This window comes from Alternaria metachromatica (genome assembly GCF_023757995.1).
Source record: "Alternaria metachromatica strain BMP 0045 chromosome Unknown scaffold_8, whole genome shotgun sequence".
NCBI classification, from domain to species: domain Eukaryota; kingdom Fungi; phylum Ascomycota; class Dothideomycetes; order Pleosporales; family Pleosporaceae; genus Alternaria; species Alternaria metachromatica.
The window spans coordinates 861062-881436 of NW_026055499.1; the positions used below are offsets into that span (position 1 = coordinate 861062).

General features: G+C 53.1%; 9 protein-coding genes across 9 annotated transcripts; 3 read left to right on the forward strand and 6 right to left on the reverse strand.

Moving 5' to 3' along the window:
* Window positions 1-2918: 2918 nt before the first annotated feature.
* Window positions 2919-3620, reverse strand: PYR1 (Orotidine 5'-phosphate decarboxylase; the record flags this gene model as incomplete). Its single annotated transcript, XM_049331652.1, has 1 exon — window positions 2919-3620. One exon carries the CDS (start codon window positions 3618-3620, stop codon window positions 2919-2921), a length of 702 nt encoding a protein of 233 aa, XP_049189426.1.
* A 355-nt stretch (window positions 3621-3975) lies between these two features.
* TIM23 (Mitochondrial import inner membrane translocase subunit tim23) lies at window positions 3976-4776 on the forward strand (the record flags this gene model as incomplete). The annotated part of the gene is made up of 3 exons (XM_049331653.1): window positions 3976-3983; window positions 4045-4675; window positions 4729-4776. 3 exons carry the CDS (start codon window positions 3976-3978, stop codon window positions 4774-4776), a joined length of 687 nt encoding a protein of 228 aa, XP_049189427.1.
* A 693-nt stretch (window positions 4777-5469) lies between these two features.
* Window positions 5470-6521, reverse strand: TIF35 (translation initiation factor eIF3 subunit g; the record flags this gene model as incomplete). Its single annotated transcript, XM_049331654.1, has 3 exons — window positions 5470-5519; window positions 5573-6357; window positions 6505-6521. The coding sequence occupies 3 exons, from the start codon at window positions 6519-6521 to the stop codon at window positions 5470-5472; spliced, it is 852 nt and encodes a 283-aa protein (XP_049189428.1).
* A 620-nt stretch (window positions 6522-7141) lies between these two features.
* Window positions 7142-8088, reverse strand: J4E83_004729 (uncharacterized protein; the record flags this gene model as incomplete). Its single annotated transcript, XM_049331655.1, has 3 exons — window positions 7142-7469; window positions 7522-7885; window positions 7941-8088. The coding sequence occupies 3 exons, from the start codon at window positions 8086-8088 to the stop codon at window positions 7142-7144; spliced, it is 840 nt and encodes a 279-aa protein (XP_049189429.1).
* Window positions 8089-9616: 1528 nt separating this feature from the next.
* On the reverse strand, window positions 9617-12767 carry J4E83_004730 (uncharacterized protein; the record flags this gene model as incomplete). The annotated part of the gene is made up of 5 exons (XM_049331656.1): window positions 9617-11937; window positions 11986-12076; window positions 12178-12456; window positions 12501-12593; window positions 12645-12767. The coding sequence occupies 5 exons, from the start codon at window positions 12765-12767 to the stop codon at window positions 9617-9619; spliced, it is 2907 nt and encodes a 968-aa protein (XP_049189430.1).
* A 383-nt stretch (window positions 12768-13150) lies between these two features.
* On the forward strand, window positions 13151-13582 carry J4E83_004731 (uncharacterized protein; the record flags this gene model as incomplete). Its single annotated transcript, XM_049331657.1, has 4 exons — window positions 13151-13166; window positions 13213-13230; window positions 13283-13389; window positions 13439-13582. The coding sequence occupies 4 exons, from the start codon at window positions 13151-13153 to the stop codon at window positions 13580-13582; spliced, it is 285 nt and encodes a 94-aa protein (XP_049189431.1).
* A 127-nt stretch (window positions 13583-13709) lies between these two features.
* On the reverse strand, window positions 13710-14503 carry J4E83_004732 (uncharacterized protein; the record flags this gene model as incomplete). Its single annotated transcript, XM_049331658.1, has 2 exons — window positions 13710-14362; window positions 14410-14503. 2 exons carry the CDS (start codon window positions 14501-14503, stop codon window positions 13710-13712), a joined length of 747 nt encoding a protein of 248 aa, XP_049189432.1.
* Window positions 14504-14962: 459 nt separating this feature from the next.
* Window positions 14963-15865, forward strand: J4E83_004733 (uncharacterized protein; the record flags this gene model as incomplete). The annotated part of the gene is made up of 4 exons (XM_049331659.1): window positions 14963-15094; window positions 15148-15262; window positions 15332-15510; window positions 15560-15865. The coding sequence occupies 4 exons, from the start codon at window positions 14963-14965 to the stop codon at window positions 15863-15865; spliced, it is 732 nt and encodes a 243-aa protein (XP_049189433.1).
* Window positions 15866-17149: 1284 nt separating this feature from the next.
* On the reverse strand, window positions 17150-19979 carry J4E83_004734 (uncharacterized protein; the record flags this gene model as incomplete). The annotated part of the gene is made up of 4 exons (XM_049331660.1): window positions 17150-18491; window positions 18540-19276; window positions 19343-19722; window positions 19925-19979. The coding sequence occupies 4 exons, from the start codon at window positions 19977-19979 to the stop codon at window positions 17150-17152; spliced, it is 2514 nt and encodes an 837-aa protein (XP_049189434.1).
* Window positions 19980-20375: the final 396 nt, after the last annotated feature.

Sequence of the window (20375 nt, forward strand, 5' to 3'; positions counted from 1 at the left end):
CTGTTCCGCGGAGTCCGTCGAGTTCCCCACGTGCCCCGTCTTCGCGAACCATTAGGACGTCATGAGCCTCATTGTCTAGGTGGTTGAGTTCGGGAGGGCCCTCCGGTGAGGCGCCCAGTAGAGCATCACGGAGGTGATGCATGTCGAGTTCGCGGTTGTGTTTGTGTCGTTCACTGAATGAGTAGAGTACAGAACGAAGGATAATGGAGATAGGAAAGCGCTCTTGGATATGCCTTTAAATCTCGCTTTCTTGTCACAATTTGGGTGCCTAAAAGAAGTCTCCGAACCTTGAAGATCCTTCTCACCCCAATGCAACAGCGTCACTGATTCACTGTGTATTGTCTCTGATACGCTAATCTCTATTGCAGGTGTCTGCCTTGCCTTACCTGAGTAGGGTTTCCAGCGCATGCCACCCCACATCTGCACTGTGCCGCCGACGGAGAATGGTCTGCGGCCCGCAAGCGCCGCTGCTCTGATATCTTCGCTAGGCTGGTCTCTGTTGCTAGCGTTTGCGCCTTGGGCGTCGAGTAGTATCGGTGTATGGGCAAAGAATGTCTGCACGTTGCTGCCGGTTGAAGTCTGCAATCGGTACGCGGCAAGCGGGTTGCTTGGCATGGGGAAGCAAGGGGCACGCGTGTTTAATCGTTTTGAGACGCGCTAGACACGCGTCGTGCATCCCCTCGCCAACTTTGTGACGCTCGCGCTTCTACACCTGAACACTCCCGCGGGTTTGCACAGCACGCATAGAGACGTGAACACTTCGATTACCATTTCTTTGTTTTCCAGCTATGGCCCGAAGGACCAAACCGAAGTCTAAGCCAAAGGCGCCCCCTATTCATTCTGCCAATTCCCCGCCGGTCCAGCAGGACGATGTCCAGGCCGCGTACCAGACCCTCGTGGAGTAAGACCACCTACGTAAAGGAAACCGCGGAAACTGACATAGGTACAGCATTCGCAGCAAACTCGAGGCCCCAAAGAGGCGTACCGCCAAACAGCAAACGAAAATCCTCAGAGAGTGAGTTTCTCTCCTCGTACGAAACAGAAACTGCGTAGATTAACCACTAAGTTCGCTTTAGAGAATGGCCGGCCGCTGTCACGAAATACAGCGAATTATGGAATCTCCAATTCGCCCGTGAGATAGAGACCCGTCTACCGACCGAACTGAGAGCGATGATCTTCGACTATATTTGGGATAACAAAGCATTCAAGTATCATGAAGAGTCGATGCAATACCGTCTCAACCCTGAGTCTTGCCGCAGCGACGTACCAGAGTTACCGCACTTCATTCAAAGCCGCTTCATGGGTTTGAAAATAGCCCACGAAGTTATGGTGAAGTGGTACGAGGTACAACCCGACCGTAGCGATTCTGGCAGCTATCCCGACATTGATGGCTTTGGTCCAGTTGAATATATCACCATAGCATCAACGGAACGAGTCGTCTGTCAAGATATTTGGGATGTTGGACTTATTCCCGCAGATGTTTTGCAGTCACTGTATGTTTGTCTTTGGGAATCCAATACAGACATCGATGCAGAAGGCGAGACGCTTGTCAAGACCCTGATGAGTATCAGGAAGAAGAGGAATTTCAGTCTCCATATCGAATTGGTTCAACAGGAGGTCAGGTTAAACTTGTGGGTCCCGTGGATCGAACTCCTGAGACCTGTTCTCCAGGCATATGAACGCGAAGGAGGGCATTTGCGTTTCAAATGGGGGCATCCGTTTAACAGGTACGACGACATAGAGTTTGACCTCACCGAGGTGCTCAGAGATACGAGTGGAAGTGAACAGTGGAGGCAAGATGCGAGAGAGTATCTGGACAGTCTGGATGACTATATCCTCAAGGAATATCACGAGGTAGGTGCTTATTTGACCTCCCGATGATGACCTATAAATGAGTCCTCGAACCATGCGATCAACCCCTGAAAACGCAAGTCGGTAGCTAATGCTTTAACCGGTATCTAGGATCCGTGGATCGCATTTTCGGAACGCCATTACCTTATCGAGAATGAGCCAGATTATGACCCCAAGAATTATGCTCATCCTGCGCTCAACACTCCGCCCGGCTTTTATCCTGAATCATCAGAATATAGCGATAGCGAAGATGATAGCGAAGATGATGCTAGTCAAGACGATGCTGGCGAAGACGACCCCAGCGAAGAGGACTCAAGCGCAGACGACGCTAGCGAAGACGATGTCAACGCGGACGATGCTGGCGAACATGACTCTACTGCGCAAGTCTCTACTACGGATTAATCTGTCAAACATCCTGTCGAAGCCATTCAAGTGCAAACGGCATCAGCTCGGACGAAGACGACAAAGACGACAAAGACAAGCCCGTTGTTTTCGATCCCAGCGAAGCCGGTTCCAGCGACGATGAATACAGGGAGAGGAAGCTAGCGGAGTCAATTCTCGGGACGCAAAACATAAGAAAGATAATAGGCCATCAAAGAGACGAGTTTTGCGGAGCAGGTACGTCGGAGTCAGGCCAGCTGTCCAGCTTGATCTTATGATGGAGTGCTCTTCTGATTCAGACGGTTCTGATTCAGACGGTTCTTGCCCGTCAGATCCCTCGAATTGGATCCAGATATGCATCGAGGTGACTATGCATCTTGTTCGTTTAGCCAGGAGCAATGGCATAAGATACCCACCCTTTGTTGAACGCGTGTATAATTCTGTAACTGTACCATAGGAGTATAACAATAATCAAAGTGTCTTCTTTGATGTAGCATCTCACCCCAATGACACAGCCGTTTATTGTTATGAGGATCGCTTCACAGTCTCACGGAGTCAAGAAGAACATATGGGCTTGAAATGCTTGCAGCATTGACCGCAACGCATGCGGGGTATTCTAGCAACCGCCCATTCCCATCACCCATACTCCCATAATCATAACTTCGTAAACGCCCCACCAGATACGCCTAATCACTCGCCTTGTACTTCTCCCGGTACTCATCCAACCTCTTAAGATCCTCCTCTCCACCCAAACTCCTCAAATACTCCACAACATCATCCAGCGTCAAGATGGCCAGCACAGGAATACCGTACTGTTTTCTAACCTCTCCAATCGCACTGGGACCGGCCTTTCCATCGTCATCAGTCGCCGTAGGCATCTTCTCCCGCCTATCAAAAGCGACGATGATGCCCACAAGCTCACCCCCTTCCCTCTTAATAATATCAATAGCCTCTCTAATCGCCGTACCAGCCGTGATGACATCATCCACAATAACGATTTTCTTTCCCTTCAGACTCGCACCAACGATGTTGCCGCCCTCACCATGATCTTTCGCTTCCTTGCGGTTGAAACTGTAGCTCTTCTGTCCGTACTTGGCCATGTCCAGATCTGCGAGCTTGTCGACTGAGGCTGCTGCGAGGGGAATGCCCTTGTAGGCTGGGCCGAAGAGAATGTCCCATTGGAACGAAGGGTCGGAGTCGCCGTGGTTCTTCAGTGTGTGTGCGTAGGCTGAGGAGATGGAGCGGAGGAGGTCGGCGCGGTGGAAGAGGCCGGCATTGAAGAAGTAGGGTGATATGCGCTTGGACTTGAGGGTGAAGGTGCCGAATTTCAGTGCGCCGGCTGAGACGCAGTCTTTGAGGAAGTTTTGCTTGTATTCGGGGAGCGCCATAGCCAGATTTGTTGTTGTTTGTCGTTATCCCGAAGTGGGTGAGGCTGTCTGAACTTTTCTTTCCGAATCTCGTTCCTTTCCGAGCTCGGAAGCAGGGAGGCTTCGAGAAGGTGGGCCGTGCGTCGAGACCGTCATTGCCCAAGTTGCTTCGCCAGAACTTTTCGTGAGCATCACGAACGCCGCCCCACGCTATCCCATACCCGCGCATCTACCACCTGCCTCTTTTCTGCTGTTTCTCCTAGCTGCGTCGGTCTGATAGAGGTTTTTCGGGCGTCTGGGGGATTTTGTTCGTGCGGCTGTTGACAATCAGGCGCAACATTTCTTTACGCCGCCATCACAACCTGACATCTTCAACATGACCATGTATGTATAAACTCTAGTATCCAGCGTCTTTTCAGTCACATCAATGCTAATTCAATGCTAGCTGGGACTCCATAACCGGACGCAAGTCCAAGGAGACCGCACCCGCGCCCGCCTCGCCCCAAAATGCCGACTTCGTAAAAGAAGACACCTTCCAACCCACACCCTTCGACCCCAACACGGCCATTCAAAACCCCTCAGAATTCCTGCTCGACCCCTCACAACTGCACCCCCTCGCCGGCCTCAACCAAGACACACTCGACTACCTAAACCTCGAAGACAGCGTCCTCTCGGACCTGCCCGGCGCACAATCCGCTCTGCCCTCACGCGGCTGGTCCGACGACTTATGTTACGGCACGGGCGTGTCGTATCTGACGGCGCTGACGATAGGAGGAGCGTGGGGACTAGCCGAGGGCCTGCAAAAGAACCCACCCAGCATGCCCCCGCGGTTGCGCATCAACGGCGTGCTCAATGCGATAACACGGCGAGGTCCTTTTCTGGGAAACAGCGCGGGCGTGATTGCTATGGTGTATAATGGTATGAACAGCACGATTGGGTATTACCGCGGCAAGCACGATATGAGCAACAGCGTCGTGGCGGGCGCATTGAGCGGCGCGCTGTTCAAGAGCACAAGAGGGACGAGGCAGATGGCTATTAGCTCGGGTATCTGCGCGACTGTAGCGGGAGGATGGGCGGTACGTTCAATCGGTTCTTGATTCTGCTATAACGAAAGCTAACAGCCCACCAGATAACACGAAAAGTCTTCTTCGAGCCCGACCTAAAACAAGTCGACTAAAGCAAAGATAAAAGGAATTGCGCACAGCAAATACATACCATTCTACCGCTACCCTGACGAGCCCCAACCGCGAAACCAGGCGCAGCAATCCTTTTTCTCACCTTCTACTGCAGTTCGACGTTTGTCCCGCATTTACACGAGTCGATCTTAGCGCATGACCCTCCTCCTCACCACTCTGCGGGCCCTGCCCACCTTGTACAATAAAGCTGGCGTTCATGATACGGGAGGATGAAGATCCTTTTTTTACGAGGGTCTCTTAGAAAAAGGTCTAGGTGTTGGCTCTGGGTTGGATTTGGAACAGCGGCCCGACCCTTCTTGTCGGACGATCTGGGCTGTTGTGCTGTGTACGTGTATATGTGTATGTAGAGATGAAAGTGATGGAATGGGAGAATCAAGTTAAGGATATATTTGAACAAATGTGTTGGAAGTGGAAAGGGCCAGTGTACGTGCTTGTTGGTTTGTCTTTACTACCTGCTGATGTAACTTGATGGTGGGCGACATGAAAGATTGAGTTGAAAGCGAACACTCTATCATTGATATTCATGAGAAGTCGCCTCGTCTGACGTATGAAGTCACAAACGATAGCTATCATGTACCATGCATGCAAGACACACGTCTACAGATGTCATAGCCCGTGAAACCACCCTGAACGCCAAATTGCAACGTCATTGAGCCATCACAAATCCTCTCCGCTTAAGCCTTCTTAGCGAACTCGACACGCAGGATAAGATGCCCGAAACCGACTGAATAATGTTAGCATCTCCCCATATCACAAGCTCTGCGTGCTGAAACTTACATCCATCCATCTTCTCACACGCCTTGGCAGCATCACTCCGATCCGCATAACTAACAAACGCAAAGCCCTTGGCGCGACCCGTCTCCCTATCCTTGGCCAAGAAAACACGAGTAACATGTCCGTACTTGGAGAACATGTCGCGCAGATCCTGTTCCTCGGCGAACTCAGACACGTTGGTAACACGCAGGGTAGCGCTATCGTCGCGGTCGAATTTGCCGCCCATCTTCTCGCCTGCGCCCGCACGGCCACGCAGATGAGGGGGAACGTAGCCGCCAGAGCCAGTCCCCAGACTGCCTCCTGCACCACCGGGCGCATCGTCGGGCATTTCTGCGGGGGCGACGTCGCCTTCGGGGGCCATGGTGTCTTTGAAGGGACATTTTGTGGTGAAATGGTCGCCCTGGCAAATACGGCACTTGATCTTTGCGTTCTTGAGCTCGGCCTTCTTCTTCGCTTCGTCGCCCTTATCTTCGTTGCTGGCTTTCCAGTTGGAGACGGGGCGGAAGGCGATGTTTTCGGCGACCGAGACGGTGTCTGTTTGGGGGCCGGCGGGCTTGCCCTTTTCTTGTCCGAATTTCGCCCATTGCTTTCGTTCGGCGACGCGGGGGTTTACGATTTGCTTTACGACAGTCTTCTTGATGCGCCGTGTTGTCTTGTATTTCTTGCCGTCTTCGCCGATGCGGTAGGAGATTACGGTTTCGGTTCCGTCTTTGTTCTTGATGACTTGTTGGGGTGGGAGGGAGGTGAGGGAGGACTCCTCGTCTTCTTCTTCTGCCCAGTCGGTGCGGCTATAGCAGTACTGTCAGCCTGATGCTCTAGAACCCGGAGAGATGTATGCAGAAGCTCGTGGCTTGATGTGCGGCTTGGAGCGACGTAGGGGCGACATGGTAGGATGATAGGCGTAGAAAGGCCGAAAAAGGTGCGCACAAACTCACCCTGCTGTTTTGGACATATTTGCGGTTGTGGTTGTGTTGTTGGGGGTGTCGGGTCGGTAGGTAGTCGGGGTCCCTTATGATACAGAAAGTGAGAAGTGGCGGCGGCCGGTGGGGCAATTCAATGTGTGCGGTGCGCCGCCAAGATTTCGCGCTAATACTGTGTTGCGACCCATCACTCCCTTTCCCCAACTTCACCCAACCGTGGTACGCTCAATTCGTCATATTGCATGTGCATAAAATCACGCTTCTTTCACCGATGAATGAAAGCAGGTCTTTCACAGGCTGAAGAGACATCGTCAAGGTATTAGTGCAGCTTCAAGTTCATCGCGCATATCAGGATTCAGTCATGGACAGAGTGACTGTTCATGCTGAGGTGAATTATAGTAGCAGTAGTCACAGTAAGTGATACGAACTCTTTAGTTCTACGGTCTGGATCAAGGCACGCTGGTGAGTCACAGCTAGGACTCGGGCAAGCTGGATCGGTAGAACCACACTCGAACTCAAGATGATAACATTCGCGCAATAAGAATAACTCTAACCAACAAGTCCAACTATCCTCCAGCAATTCATGGGTACGCAGCATCCATCACATCATCTCTCTAACCCCGACCAGCCGATGACTCAAGACCCGACTCTTCTATCCTTCAGAGCCCAGATTCCATTGCACCCTGCCTCTTCCAGGACCCTGGAACTGGCCGATTGGCACCGGCTTAGGCTGCTGAATAATATCGCTGTTAGTCCTAGGGATCGTTTGGACGACTGGCTTGGGAGTGTTGGCCGTGGTGTGAAAGACCGTGTCACTGCTGCCTCTAGGGAGCTTGGGCTTTTGGATGTGGTGAGGTGACCAGGGCGTGTTGAAGTCGTTGACGAAGGGGGTTTGGGCAGGTATCGACTGGGCGGGCGGTGAGAATTGGGGTGACTGCTGCATTAGTTGTGGTGAGCCTTGCGCGTAGTCGATGAGGAGGCTAGGTTTTGTGAGTATATAAGGGCCGGAGACCGTAAGAAGGGTGATCTTACTCCTGAGGTTGAGCACTGCCCCTCCGACTTGGCTGCACACTGCTCGCCACACTACCTCCACCCGCTACACTTCCCGGCGCACTCCCGTACATCGCTGCATGATGTGACTGTGGCGTGGCGGGCAACCATCCACTACTCGTGATGCCCTCGGCGTCCATAAGTCGCTGGAGCAGATCTTCGGTGATGACGAGCAGGTGTTCCATGGCACCGAGACGTGAGTCCTCTTTCGCAGAGCAGCAGTGTACGTAGGATCTACTCGAAGGATTGTGCTCGACGATGCAAGCTCCAATTTTTCTTGAGGAAGTCGGAGCGAAACTTATCACGTCTAGACAACGATTCGGTCCATATATCGCGCGCGCGTTCGCTGTAACAGGTCAGTCAATATGTTTCAAGCGTAAGGAACTGCGAAAGGTACAGACCGAGTACTCTTGTCCGCGTGCTTTCCAGAGAGTCCTCCGAGTCTTTGTCCTCCATGCGATGAAGAATCTGACTCGCCGTTCGTTCCAGCGCCAGGCTCTCGTAACTGCCGCTCTTGCCGTGCTTCATTTCTTTGAGCGTCTCGATCATAGCGGTCAGCCGTCAATACCCGAGAGAGGTTCGACTTCTTGGATTTGTTCGACTGTCCCGATGAAGATGCGGTAGAGTCACCCGTATCTGCGCGCCTAATAGGTCCGAACTTGTCGAATGTCGTCAGTTCTCTGGCGAGATTCTTGAGGGAAGATGTTCGAGTGAGATCTGAATTCGAATTCGTACGACTCAGGGCTGGTGAAGTTCCAGCTGATCTTGAACCGTCAAATTGGCGGGTACCCCTGCGCTTTTCGAGCCGAAGTTGATGGAGTCTCTCTTCCTGATGTGCGGCTTCTTTCGTTCGCTGCTCCTGTCTAGCAAGATAGACGTCTCGAACGCTGGTGTATCGGTCTAGACGATGAGGATTCTTGCTATGATATGGGTTAAGCTGAGGTCCTAGTGCAATTCTCTCCGCAAGGGTTGGGGGAAGAGCTGGCTGCGAGTGTCTCCTTGACCGGCTTGAAGTTTGGGTAGAAGTTTGAGATGCGCTCGACGTGCTTGATCTGATCGAGATGGGTCTAGTGCCGGATCCTGTGGAGTTAGCTCTCGCTAGGCCGGGTCGCCCGTATGGGGGATCCAGGATGGTCGTTTCTTGTATGGTTGCGAGCTTTAGGCTCTGCCGATATTGTTCTTGCCAATACCAGGCTGGAGGTGCGCAGGTACCGCAGGTAAATGGGAACGTTGTTACGTTCGCGAATCGGCCCTGCTGAAGTCTGCTGTCAACTCTGATCTCACGACCTTCACCATGAAACTTGGCGCGCACCTAACGTGGAGTGGTCACCTTCGGTGCCGACGAACTTCAGATGAAGATACAGATCTGTAACGGTATATGGGAGAAGCGGAGAAGGTCGAGCTAGCGTATGCCGGGTGGTAACAGGTGTTCAAGGTAGTGTTGCTGGCGGGTGGGCCAAAGGATGAGATGAACACTGAGGTGATAGGTGCTCAGAGAGGATGCTGTTCGATAGCCGAAAGGCTGTGCCTAGGTATTGGTAAGCGCTCAGCAATAGACCAAATTGTGAGTGACGAGGAAGCTGGTATGACGAAGTTGTTGTTTGTTGGGGCAAAGATAGGTCGTCGCTGCCATCAGATCGACGTCTTGCACACTCATCGTTAGCCAAGAAGGAGCGCTGCCTGATGTCACTCGAAATGCAAGAGCGAACATCGATTTACTGCAATCACTTCACATGACCAAGAATACCCAACCGGAGATTACGAAACAATGCGAAGTATAGAAGTAAACGGTATCTAAGCAGACGTGAACAATAACCCCCACTCTGTCCCACCGATGGTATCCTATCCTTTCGTGTCCCGATCTTCCATGCAAATGCCCACACACTAACGCTTCAAGTACAATTATGCTATTCGATACACACTACACCACGCACCCAAACACACCACCACTATGTTACTGAAACCGGGAGGCGTTAGACTGAACCGTGTGAAGAAGAAGCGCAGAACGTGTGAGTGGCTCTGTAGGCTTCCGCGCGTCCACGTTCTGGAACAGAATTCGTGCTTCGGCATCCAGCATCTAACCGGAGAACCTAAACCGCGAAGCTTCCAGTCTACCGAGGCCTTCGCGGGGCGCAACGTTCCGACGGCGGTAACTAGTGGTGAAGTCTTGTAGGATAGTCCTTATCATCCTGACATCGCCAGTTTGAATACGTTGTCGAATGTTATTTAGGAATCGCTCGCTCTCTTGAGGTGTGATACTGCCTTGAGGTAACATGCCAACGGTACTAGCTACCCACTGAGCGACCTGCTCAGGCATAAGCTCGAACAGGTCGAGGAGCACGCCAGAAGAGTCCGCGAAGCAGCCCTCAGGGAAGCTGTACATCATGCCAGTCATGATGCGCTGGACTAGTTGAACGCCAGCACCCATGACAAGTTGCTTGACGCGGTTCCGCAGTTGCTCGGGCACTTCGTGACGCGTGTTGTCGAAGCTAGATGAGGGCGACGAGTTGCGACCGTATCCAAGCAAGTCGCGTAGGAAGTGCAGCACTGCGATGATGGGATCCTCCTTGAGCAGTGTCAGGGAACTGCAGGCTGCAAGGAGAACAGTGTCCATGAGTGGCGACATGATCGATTCTGAGGGAAAGTAGAGTGCCATGTCGGCAGCAAGGCGGAAGTAGTCCTCGATGAGGTCAGGAAGCTCCTCTGGGGGCAGGTCGCTCAGTATCCGTAGGAAGGTCTTCGCTTGCTGCTCGTAGAACTGGTAGACGTCGTTTGCTAGACTTGGGTCGACATCGTCTACACCCTGCGAAAACTCTCGTACTATCGACGCCGTCGCCCATAGGAAGCAACCCTGCCTTGACTTGTCGAAGCCCTCAATCAGCTTAGTCGCGAGATCTGGTAGGAGTGGACGCATGGCTGTACGGTAGGAGAGCACCATGTACCGCCAGCATCGACAGACACGTTCGAGGATGGGTATGCTTGCGTTGAAGTGCGTGATCATGTTAGCGAGAGTAGGGAATATCTCTTGGCAGTACTTGACAGCGGGATGTTCTTGACCGGCTGGAATCTCTGGCCTGACCATCTCGAAGAAGATGGTCAAGAGATTGATCTTGTCGGCGATGAGCTTTTGATCCGCCTCATCCTTTGCTTGTCGCGCAATTTCGATGAGGTGAGCCATGACCGGGTCGAGGTAGAGCTTGAGTGTTGCTAGAAGCTGATCGTTGGGCACCCTAGCGACTACTGACGCGACACCTTCTGTAATCTCTTCCTGACTGCTGATCGGCAATTTGTTGAGGTTCTTCGCATAAAATTGTTGAAGAGGGCCAACAAAGTTGACCAGCAGGCTCGCGCAGTCGTTGCAGAAGAATTTGAATGATAGCGCAGCGGCTCGGATGACGTCCTTGGCAGAATGATCGAAGGCTGCCATAATGTAATCCAGTTGTAACTGAAGCGTATCGGGGTGCTGTGCGGTCCACTCGGTGTATCTTCCCAGAGCCATGACAGCCTGGAAGCGTAGCTTGTGGTGGTCGGGTATGCCTGCGATGAGGGGGATCAGGCGAGGTAGCATTATGTTCTCGTCCGGAGGTACCATGCGGCCCATAGCCCTAACAGCGAACAAAGGCGCTTCCAGCTTCTGCCACTCGGGCACGCTGTTTGCACTGGCCTGAGCGCCATATGTTTGCACCCATTGTTGCATGAGGTCGTAGGGCTTTTGAAGACACTCGACGACGCCCATGACCTCGCAGCAGTCCTTCAGCACATCGCCCATCTGATGACGGAACTCGCGGAACTTTTCTTCCTGGTCGCGATCGCCCTCGAACAGATCCTTCTCGTCGCCAGACTCCGGCTTGGGGAACTCCAGGTGACCAATCATGATGTCTACCAGCTTAGAGTAGATATCCATGCACTGGTTGCGCGCTTCGGCATATTTGTCGATGGTGAGATACTGCTTAAGATCATACCAGAACTTGAACGTGTGAGATATGGCATCCCTCTCCTTGTCCAATGCAGCTGTCGCAAGTATGGCTTGTACCAGGGCGCGGAAGTCAGTCGGCAGGCGAGCGATAAGAATGACCCATGATTCTCCAGCTTCGGCGAATATCCTGGCGATGCCCTTGAACTTTTCTGTATCCTCCTCTTGAGCTGCCTCAGCGAGCTTGGTTTGGAGGTTGATAACCTGAGGGTAGAGGACCATTATCGACTGGAGGGTCTCGTCGACATCTCTGGTCTCGGCGATCAGGGCGCTCAAACACTCAACAGCGGCCTCAAACGGATCATCCAGGGACAGATCCTCGACGATGATCTTGAGAAGGGGAGAGTTTATGATGGCATCCAGTGGTATCTCGCGTATCCAGGAAGTGATGCAGTTTAGTAACTGTGGGTTTTGCGCGGCAGCGGCTATTCAATGTCAGTGGAAGTGGATTGAAAGAAAGGCTGTAGACGTACGGGAAGATGTGCCATATCGTATGAGAAGCTCCAGGGCTTGTTGGGCGTTGTCGTCGATCAACTCGGCCGTCCTCATAGTCAACTCGTGTTCCTGACCACCACATATTAGACTACAACTCTACTATCATATGTCGACGCCGCGGGGAATAGTTGCCGTGGGCTGATGACGGGGCGCGGCTCGTTCGGACGTACTGTGAGAGCGATCTTGCGTCCATGCGTGACTTCTTCGGGGAGAACGCGGAGGAAGTCCAAGACGCAAGGGAGCGTTGCTGGATCTGAGCCGAGGGCGTTGACAACGTCTTTGAGGACATCCTTCCACTCGGTCATCTGTATGGCCAGATTCGCCAGGCACACGCATAGCTGCAGACGTATGGGCTTGGGTCCGGCGTGGAATGTCGCCAGATTCCGCATGATGGATGCTCGGAGCTCTGGCAGCTGTGCGCGAGGCACTTGGTGGAGGTCGTATACGATCTGACATGTTAGAATAGCCCAAGCACGGAGTAGTGACGACTCACCTTTCCCTTGAGTGTGGTGGCAGCAAAAAGCTTGGCAGCGGCATCTGCTGAGTTTGCCTCTAGCATAGCCAGTGTGGTTGTCCATGCCTCTTCCTGTCACATATCAGCCCCTCATGCTCCTGAACGCGTGCCCATGCTACGTACCGACTTCTGGAACTGCTCCAGAAACTGATGTGCCTGCTCTTTCTGCGCGCGATCCGCCTGCGACGACATGGTGTTGTGCGCCGCCAGCACAGGGTCGAAGACCTGCTGTCCGTTGGCAGCCATGGTGAGGGAATTGGGCGTGGTAGTGGGGGGACGGATGCGGATACTGCTCGGAGCAAGGCGGCGGGGCGTGGATTATATTGCGCGCATCAACTGACTTATTACCAGGGTGCAGCAGAAAGAAGGTGCAAGCGGAGAGGAGGCAGGCAGGGCGGCAGTTGTTGTGGTGGTGGTGAGTTTGTCCGGGGACGGGAAGTTGCGTTCGGTCGCATAGTCAAAGCAGCACGAAGATCCCCACGTTGGTGCCAAGGCGTTTGTGACCGCTCAGGTCGCGCCAGAAATGTTCCTGCAACCACAGCTCTCCTCCGAGCCTCTCCCCACATTGCGCCCCGACTCCGCCCTTACGACTACGAGAACTACCGGAGACGCGCATTTAAATCTTCACAATGACTGGACGTGGTGGTCAGTATATCTGCGCTGTTTGAAGACGACTAGCTAACTTGTTCAGGCCGCGGTGGAGGAAAGGGTACGACAGCTCCTACATGCATGCGCCGCGACAGCAGCTAATAACCATGCAGTTCTCCTTCCTCCTATCAACTTCATCTTCAAGCTCCTGCAATCACGGGCGACCATCTCGGTATGGCTGTACGAGAACCTGGGCATGCGCATTGAGGGAAAGCTGAGGGTACGACTGCCTAACTACCTCAATACGACTGCTGCTAATAGTTGTGTAGGGTTTCGACGAATTTATGAACCTCGTAATCGACGACGCCATCGAAGTCACGCTCGCGAAGAAGGACACACCAGAGGAGAGGCGCAACGTCGGCCAGATCCTGTTGAAGGGCGACAACATCTCGCTCATCCAGCAACTCCAATAAGCGCGAACGCCAACGCACCCCCGCACAGTCGCAAAGACACACAATGGACACGGCGCATACGCCAGGCTGGGAGGAAGACAGGGCCATGTAGTGCGGACGATCTCATGCAAAAGTTTGTGGGACGATTTCAAGGCTCCACGCGACGGAGCTCGCCATCACCAGTGATCAAGGCGTCCAGGCGGAAATCAGATGCGTCCATGGGAACCGACTCGTTTGGTGGCAGGAACTGCTCTGTTAACGAGAGGCCAACTTCAACTTGGTTAGTTAGCCCTCCAAATACACAATACCAGTAGTTCTTACCGCGAAAAGGCATGCGCGATACCTGGTGACAGCGCGTCAAGAAATAGTCGTAGAAACCTTTGCCGTGGCCCAGCCGGCCGAACTGCGAGTCGAAAGCCATACCCGGCATGACGATCAGATCAAGGCCGGCACTCAGACCATCAGTCTCTCCATTCGTGATGCCGGTACCACCAAAGCAGTTCGCACGTGACGATATGGAGTCTTTGCTTGGAGTTGGAATACCCCATTTGTCGGGTTCCAAAGATTCAAAGTCTTTCATCGACTGCAGCTCTACCATGTCCATGATGGATTTTGGCTGGCCATCTTTGGGTGCGTCCAATTTATAGGTGTAGGGAATGAAAACCTTCTTGCCCTCATCAAACGCATTGCGCACGATCTCGCTCGTGGATATTTCACCGCCCGGCATAGACAGGTAGACGCTTATTCTGCGCGCCGCCTTGTACTCGGGCATGGACAGTAGGGTCTTGGTTGCATTAGATGCTTGGGAGCATCAGTAGAAGCAGCAACAAGACAAACGCATGACGTACTTTGCGTAGCAGCAGCCGCTTCGGGAAGGCCTTTTAAGATATCCCTAATCTTGGATCGCAATTCCTTCTTGACAGCTGCTAGTGATGCGGCCATAGCGTCTTTTGATTGCAAGCGTAACGGCGTTCCAAGTGTACAAAGATAGCGCCGGTAATCCGGATGTCGTATCTGGTGTTGTGGTACTGAGATGGGCTGCAGCAGAGAGCAACAGATGTCCTGATCGCACCGGCAAATATATAGGGAGTCGTCGCAAAGCAAAAAATGACCGAAACAGCTAAAAGATGCGCTGCGGGTGCGGGCGATGATGTCGGGCTTGCCCACCGGAGGCCGGTGATGATCTGCACGTAGCCGCGTGATCCCTGTCGATTGGACCCAAGCCAGGAGGCGGCGACACTCAAACATTCCCAAACATCCTCCCTCAACAACCACCCACGCCCGCCTCATCTGCCCACCACCCCTACGCCCTCCCGCCTTCGTGCACCCACGCTCGCTTCCGCACACCACCGACCGTCCACACTCGTTCTCTCACGCCGACACCCACACACCGCACGCATCATGTTGTCACGGATAGCCGCCCTACTGCTCTCAGGAGTCGCAGTCCTGCATGCGCAAGCCCAAACTGCTGCCGTTCCTGCAGAGCTCGTCGGCACATGGACAAGCAAGTCAAATTCGACCATGACCGGACCTGTATGCGCTTCTATCGACGTTCGCAGAGGAGACAAGACTAATCACCCGCATAGGACTTCTACGACCCTGTCAACGAGAAATTCACCGAGCCCAAGCACACCGGCATCAGCTACTCCTTTACCGCGGATGGCCATTTTGAATCGGCATACTACCGCGCAATCGCAAATCGTACGTCACCCCAACACTACCCGGATAGACACCATAGGATAGCAGAGCGTTCGCTGACAAGCATGACAGCCACCAATCCCAAATGCCCCCAGGGCATAATCCAATGGCAACACGGAAGCTACGAGAAAACGGCATCGGGCGGCCTCGTCCTCAAGCCCATTAAGGTGGACGGCAGACAACTATACTCCGACCCGTGCCAGTACAAGACCGCCGTCTACACCCGATACAACGCGACCGAGAAGTTCAAGGTATGTCGAGATGCCGAAATCCAAATATGCCGTACTGACCTATCAACAGCAATACGAATACGTCGCCTCGGACCAGTACCACGTAGGCACCCCGCGCATCACGCTCTTCAAGTCCGACGGCGCCCCCATGATGCCTCTCTACCTCGCCATGAAGTCACCCAAGATGCTCCCCACCACGACACTTAACCCCCTCGTTACCCAAACCGCCGCATCCAAGAACTCCAAGCGCGGCGAACTACCCATGAACCACGAAGTCATCTACGCGCGAACAACCGGTGCCGTCAGGGCCGACCAATGGTGGTGGTTCGGCGTTTTCATGACTGCTGGCGGAGGATTCCTTTACTACTTCTTCTAGACGCGACGAAGAAATAACGGCAGTAGTTGGGGCAAAGAAGCCGTCGCGCAAACGCGACGACTTATGGGGTTGGGCGCAATAACGGAGTTTTTTTTTGGCATAATTAAGATCACACGGCAACGCAGCATAATCCTTGTTTCATCTGGATCTTCACAACGACATGATTCTTGCTGGGTGTTTCAAAGAAGGAAGAGAGGCGTTTGGTGGCATCCATCCATCTATCCCATCGGACACGAGTCATCAAAGATATCAAAAACTCATGTTCAGCGAGCAGGCGCGATTTGGGGATCTTTTTTTTTCGGGGCGGCATATGTAGTAGACAAATTCATGGCTTTTTTTTTCGCAAGTTCGCATCCATCATACACGCATTTTCTGTGTCAATGTTCCCTAGGGTGTCTGTCTGTGTGTGTTGGTAGATTGGTAAACCAAACGTTCCTAGCCGATGGGGCCGACGTCAACAAAAACACACACAAACGACTTCTGCTGGTACGCTAATGTCGTCTCTATATGCAAACTTATCTACACTATGCATATCCATCGTCCTGACAACATAACAACAGAGATGACAGGATAACAAGATAACGTATATCCTAACCTCAGACTTCCTCCCACGCTTTCTAAACCTCAAAGTGACGAATGTTCCAGCCTCCGCGATGCTTTCCAAGGTTTCTTGTTCTTTTCTAAGATGATGAGTGTATTGTATGGTAGTGTATTGTATTGTGTTGTGTGGGGTTCGTGATGAGTCGTTATCGCGTTAGGCGTGATGTGTGAGTGTCGCTGGAAAGCAAGTAAATCGGGAAGAAAGGTTTGATGGATGACGAGGAAGTTGCTCGAAGCAGAACGTGTATGTGAGAGCTTGCGTATAGAAGACGTTGCGTTGTCGTGGGTTGGTGTGTATGCTCTGATACCAAAGGATGCACGGCTAGACATTGAGGCGATGGCATGCTTTTGTTGGGCTTGAAAAGTTGGTATGTTTCGATGCGCGTGTGGCGTGTAGGTCCTGTTGTTTCCTAACGGGTAATAAAAGCGTAGAGGGGTTCTCTGCGCCTAACCTTTCGAGACGGGGTTTGTGGTATGCTGATGAAGCTGGCGATATTCGTTCCCTCTGTTCTTGGCCGGCTTCGAATCTTGTGCTTCTGGCGCATTGGATGAGTACCTTCCCAGGTGCTACGCGATCTGCTTTCCGAGTACCTTCTCTTACTCTCATATTCTCGGCTTGATTCCCCCACCCCCATCAATATCTCCCTCTCCTCCATTCCATTCCATCTCATCCCTCCCTCCCTCTCAAAGCCCAAACCTCTCCATGCCCACCCTAAGATCCTCCTCCGTCCCCAAAAGATTCATAGCCCAAGGCGGCCTCTGACTCTTAACCACAAACCTCGTCTCGCCAATCTCCTGCACCCTCCCCTCTCCCCTCTCCCTCCCTTTTACACCCTCCCGTCCAGCCTCAACCTCAACCTCCTCTCTATCCACAGGCTGCACCTTCTTAGTCCTCCTCTTATACGGCGGCCCCCTCCCCATCTCCGCCGCCTTCTCCCACGCCGTCTCGCACCCCTTAGCAATAATACCCGCGCTCGCCCACCCCGTCTTTTTATCCGTTTCGAGCAGTCGCGTGATGAGCCACTCGCGCTGCCGCGGGTCCTGGAATGTGATTCCGGCGAAGAAGAGGGAGAGGGTTGATTCTGTTAGCACGGCGCCGAGGAAAGGGGATAGGTCTGATGTAACGGGTATGCTGACGCTAGCCCATATACGGCCGATGAGCATGCAGTAAGGTGCTGTGACGGAGGCGCAGACTCCGGCGGCCATTTGCGCGGCGGGTGGCATGCCAGGGTGGGATCTCAAAAGGATGATTTTGGAGAGATAGGCGAGGCCCCATAGGATGGATATGTCGTAGCTTCTGTGGAGGATGGCTGGGCCGAAGGGTGTCATGTTTCCACCGTGTTCGTGGGGCCGGCCTCCTGGTACTGGTGGTGGGTAGGTGTCTTCTGGTAATGGAGCAAAGCCTTCGCTTTGTTCTAGTACTCGTAGAACGGATGTGTGGGCGTCCATTATGGTTTCCCATTCTGAGACTGCTTTCTCGTATAGGGTGGGTAGGTCGGCGTGTTGCGGGTTGGGCACGTTGGGCGTGGGGGGTGAGCGTTCGTAGTTTGGGTTTTCGTAGCTGGAGAGGATGGGGCCGGGGCCTGCGGAGGGAGCCATGCCGTAGAAATTGGGCATGGGTGGTGGTTGGCTTCGGGGTGGTCCTGCGGTCGATCCGGAAGGTGGGCCAAAGCCAGGTGGTGGCTGTGGTGGTCCTTGCCCTGTCCATCCTGGCGGTGGAGGTCCTTTCCATCCTGGCGGCGGACCTTGCATCTGAGGTGGAGGCCCTCCAGAACCCGCATGCATTTGTTGTTGACCAGGTGGGCCGCCGGGAGGTGGTCCCATGCTGCCAAAACCGGGCATACCAGGGCGAGGTCGCCATCCACCATCCGCTTCCACTTGTCGAAGTTTGCGAGTGCGGTCTCGAACTGTAAAGTCTGCGATACGACCTAGGAGAAGAATGATGTGATCGTGGGAGCCGTAAAGGGCATCGGTTCGGCCGAGTGGTGCTCTTGGAGGACAGTCGGACCATTTGCGGTAGGGGTTGCTGTTGAATATCAGTGGAAAGTCCTAAATCCAGGCCAGGGTTACTCACATAAGACGATGGCCGCTCACGATACTCTGATAAACATCATGCCTAGCATACGACCAGTAGATATCCTGCAGCGTCTCGTAACTCTGCAAGTCCAGTTTTGCGGGGATGCTTTGCCTCGCGTCGTGTCTCGCGCCATTGTCTTCAAACACCATTCCAAAGTCGTCGTAATTGACCTTCTTCCCTACGATCGTGCTCACGAGACCCTGATCTGGCATCAAAGCGCTGTCTTTGAGCCTTTGGTCGAATTGTCGTTGATCAAACAGCATCTCCGGATTCTGGTGTGGAAATTGACGTTCCATCGCCGTCTGCGCTGCTCGCATTCGTCTGTACTCTCGCGTGAGTGACCGGAAGTCGAGCTCGGTGATCAGACGCTGGGCGCCGACGAGATGTGTTCCCCATTTCACATGATCTGCTGTCCATACTTCGTAGAAGGCTAGGAGCAAGGATGTCGCTAGTGTGTTTGTCGATAGTCGTTTTGTAGGGTTACCGAGAGAGCGAACAAGGCGTTTTAGAGAGTATGCGTAGTGTTTGTAGGACGGCGTTATAGAGGCGCCCTGCAGTCTTGCAATGTGCAGGCTCGCGAGGGCTAGCATGGCGTGTAGAAGACCTTGGTGGCTTAGAGCCTTCAGAGGTAGTGTATGTGTCCAGAGTCCTTGTTGAGCTGGGTGTGTAGTGCTTTCGAAGATGAGGGTAGGGTTTCGAGGATTTCGTTCGTACATCGACAGTGTTGGTCCGGTCTATCAGACATTAGTAAACTCCGCCCAGTTCGGTTGATCACGATCAGACGGGCCCTTCAAACTTACCACATGAATGTAGTGTGCGAAAACCCTTGCAGTCTTAGGATTGCGCAGGGGGCTTGCTGCATACTCCGGTCTATAATGCGACAGTAACCCGTCGTACAAGAACGCATCATATCGTCTGATTCCAAGCTCGTTATAGTTCTCAAGGTGTATGCGACGTATGTTGCTAAATTCCTTGCTCGCAAGCAGAGCCTGCTCATCCTCGACTGTTTCTGCTTCAAACATCTCTTCGTCTGATTGAACGTCCCAGTAGTCGTCGTCTTCGTTTTCGATCGCGGCTTCGTCGAGAACTTGTGTGGGACTGACGTGATCGTCGATATCGAATCCGCCGAGGAGAAGTTGCGGTTGAGGCCGTTGCTTTTGTGATACGGCGGTAGGTTGGTCTGTATACACCACTGGTTAGCAGGGGAACATTCACGAACAAGTACATATGGTAGAGAGAAGCGTGCTGCCCTCCTGGGAAGTACTCAAGAAAACCCAGGATTTAGACATGCACGAATTTATGGATTGACAATGGGTTGGGACACGAAGAGAATAACGATAGTCATTGGGGTATATGAGGTTTTAACTAGACACGAGACATACCGAGGACAGGCTGAGACATATACTTTACATCTGGGGTTATATCATGAATGGGCATCTGCACAGGAGGATAGCTTGCATGACTGAAGTCAGCGTGAGAAACTGCTGCCGGGTAATTGTGAGTTCCAACGTGGCTGAAGCTCGGGAGGCCTCCTTGCGGAGGGTGTACGGGAGCATGCGGATGACCATCGTATCTTTGCATGCCCGGTGGCGCTTCCGTGTAGTGAGGATACTGGTCGCTTCGCGGTGATACACTCGAATAATCCCGATAGGAACCTTCGGCTTGTTGGCTATCAGACCGGTAGGATTGTGGATAGTGTGGCGGGGGCTGAGGGACTGCGGCTTTTATAGCGGGTTCGTGGCTGTAAGGAACCGAGACTGGTGGATATGGCGCGCTCTGGGTATATTGAATGGGCGGTTGAAATGTGCCGTGTGAATCGTGCCTATACTGTGT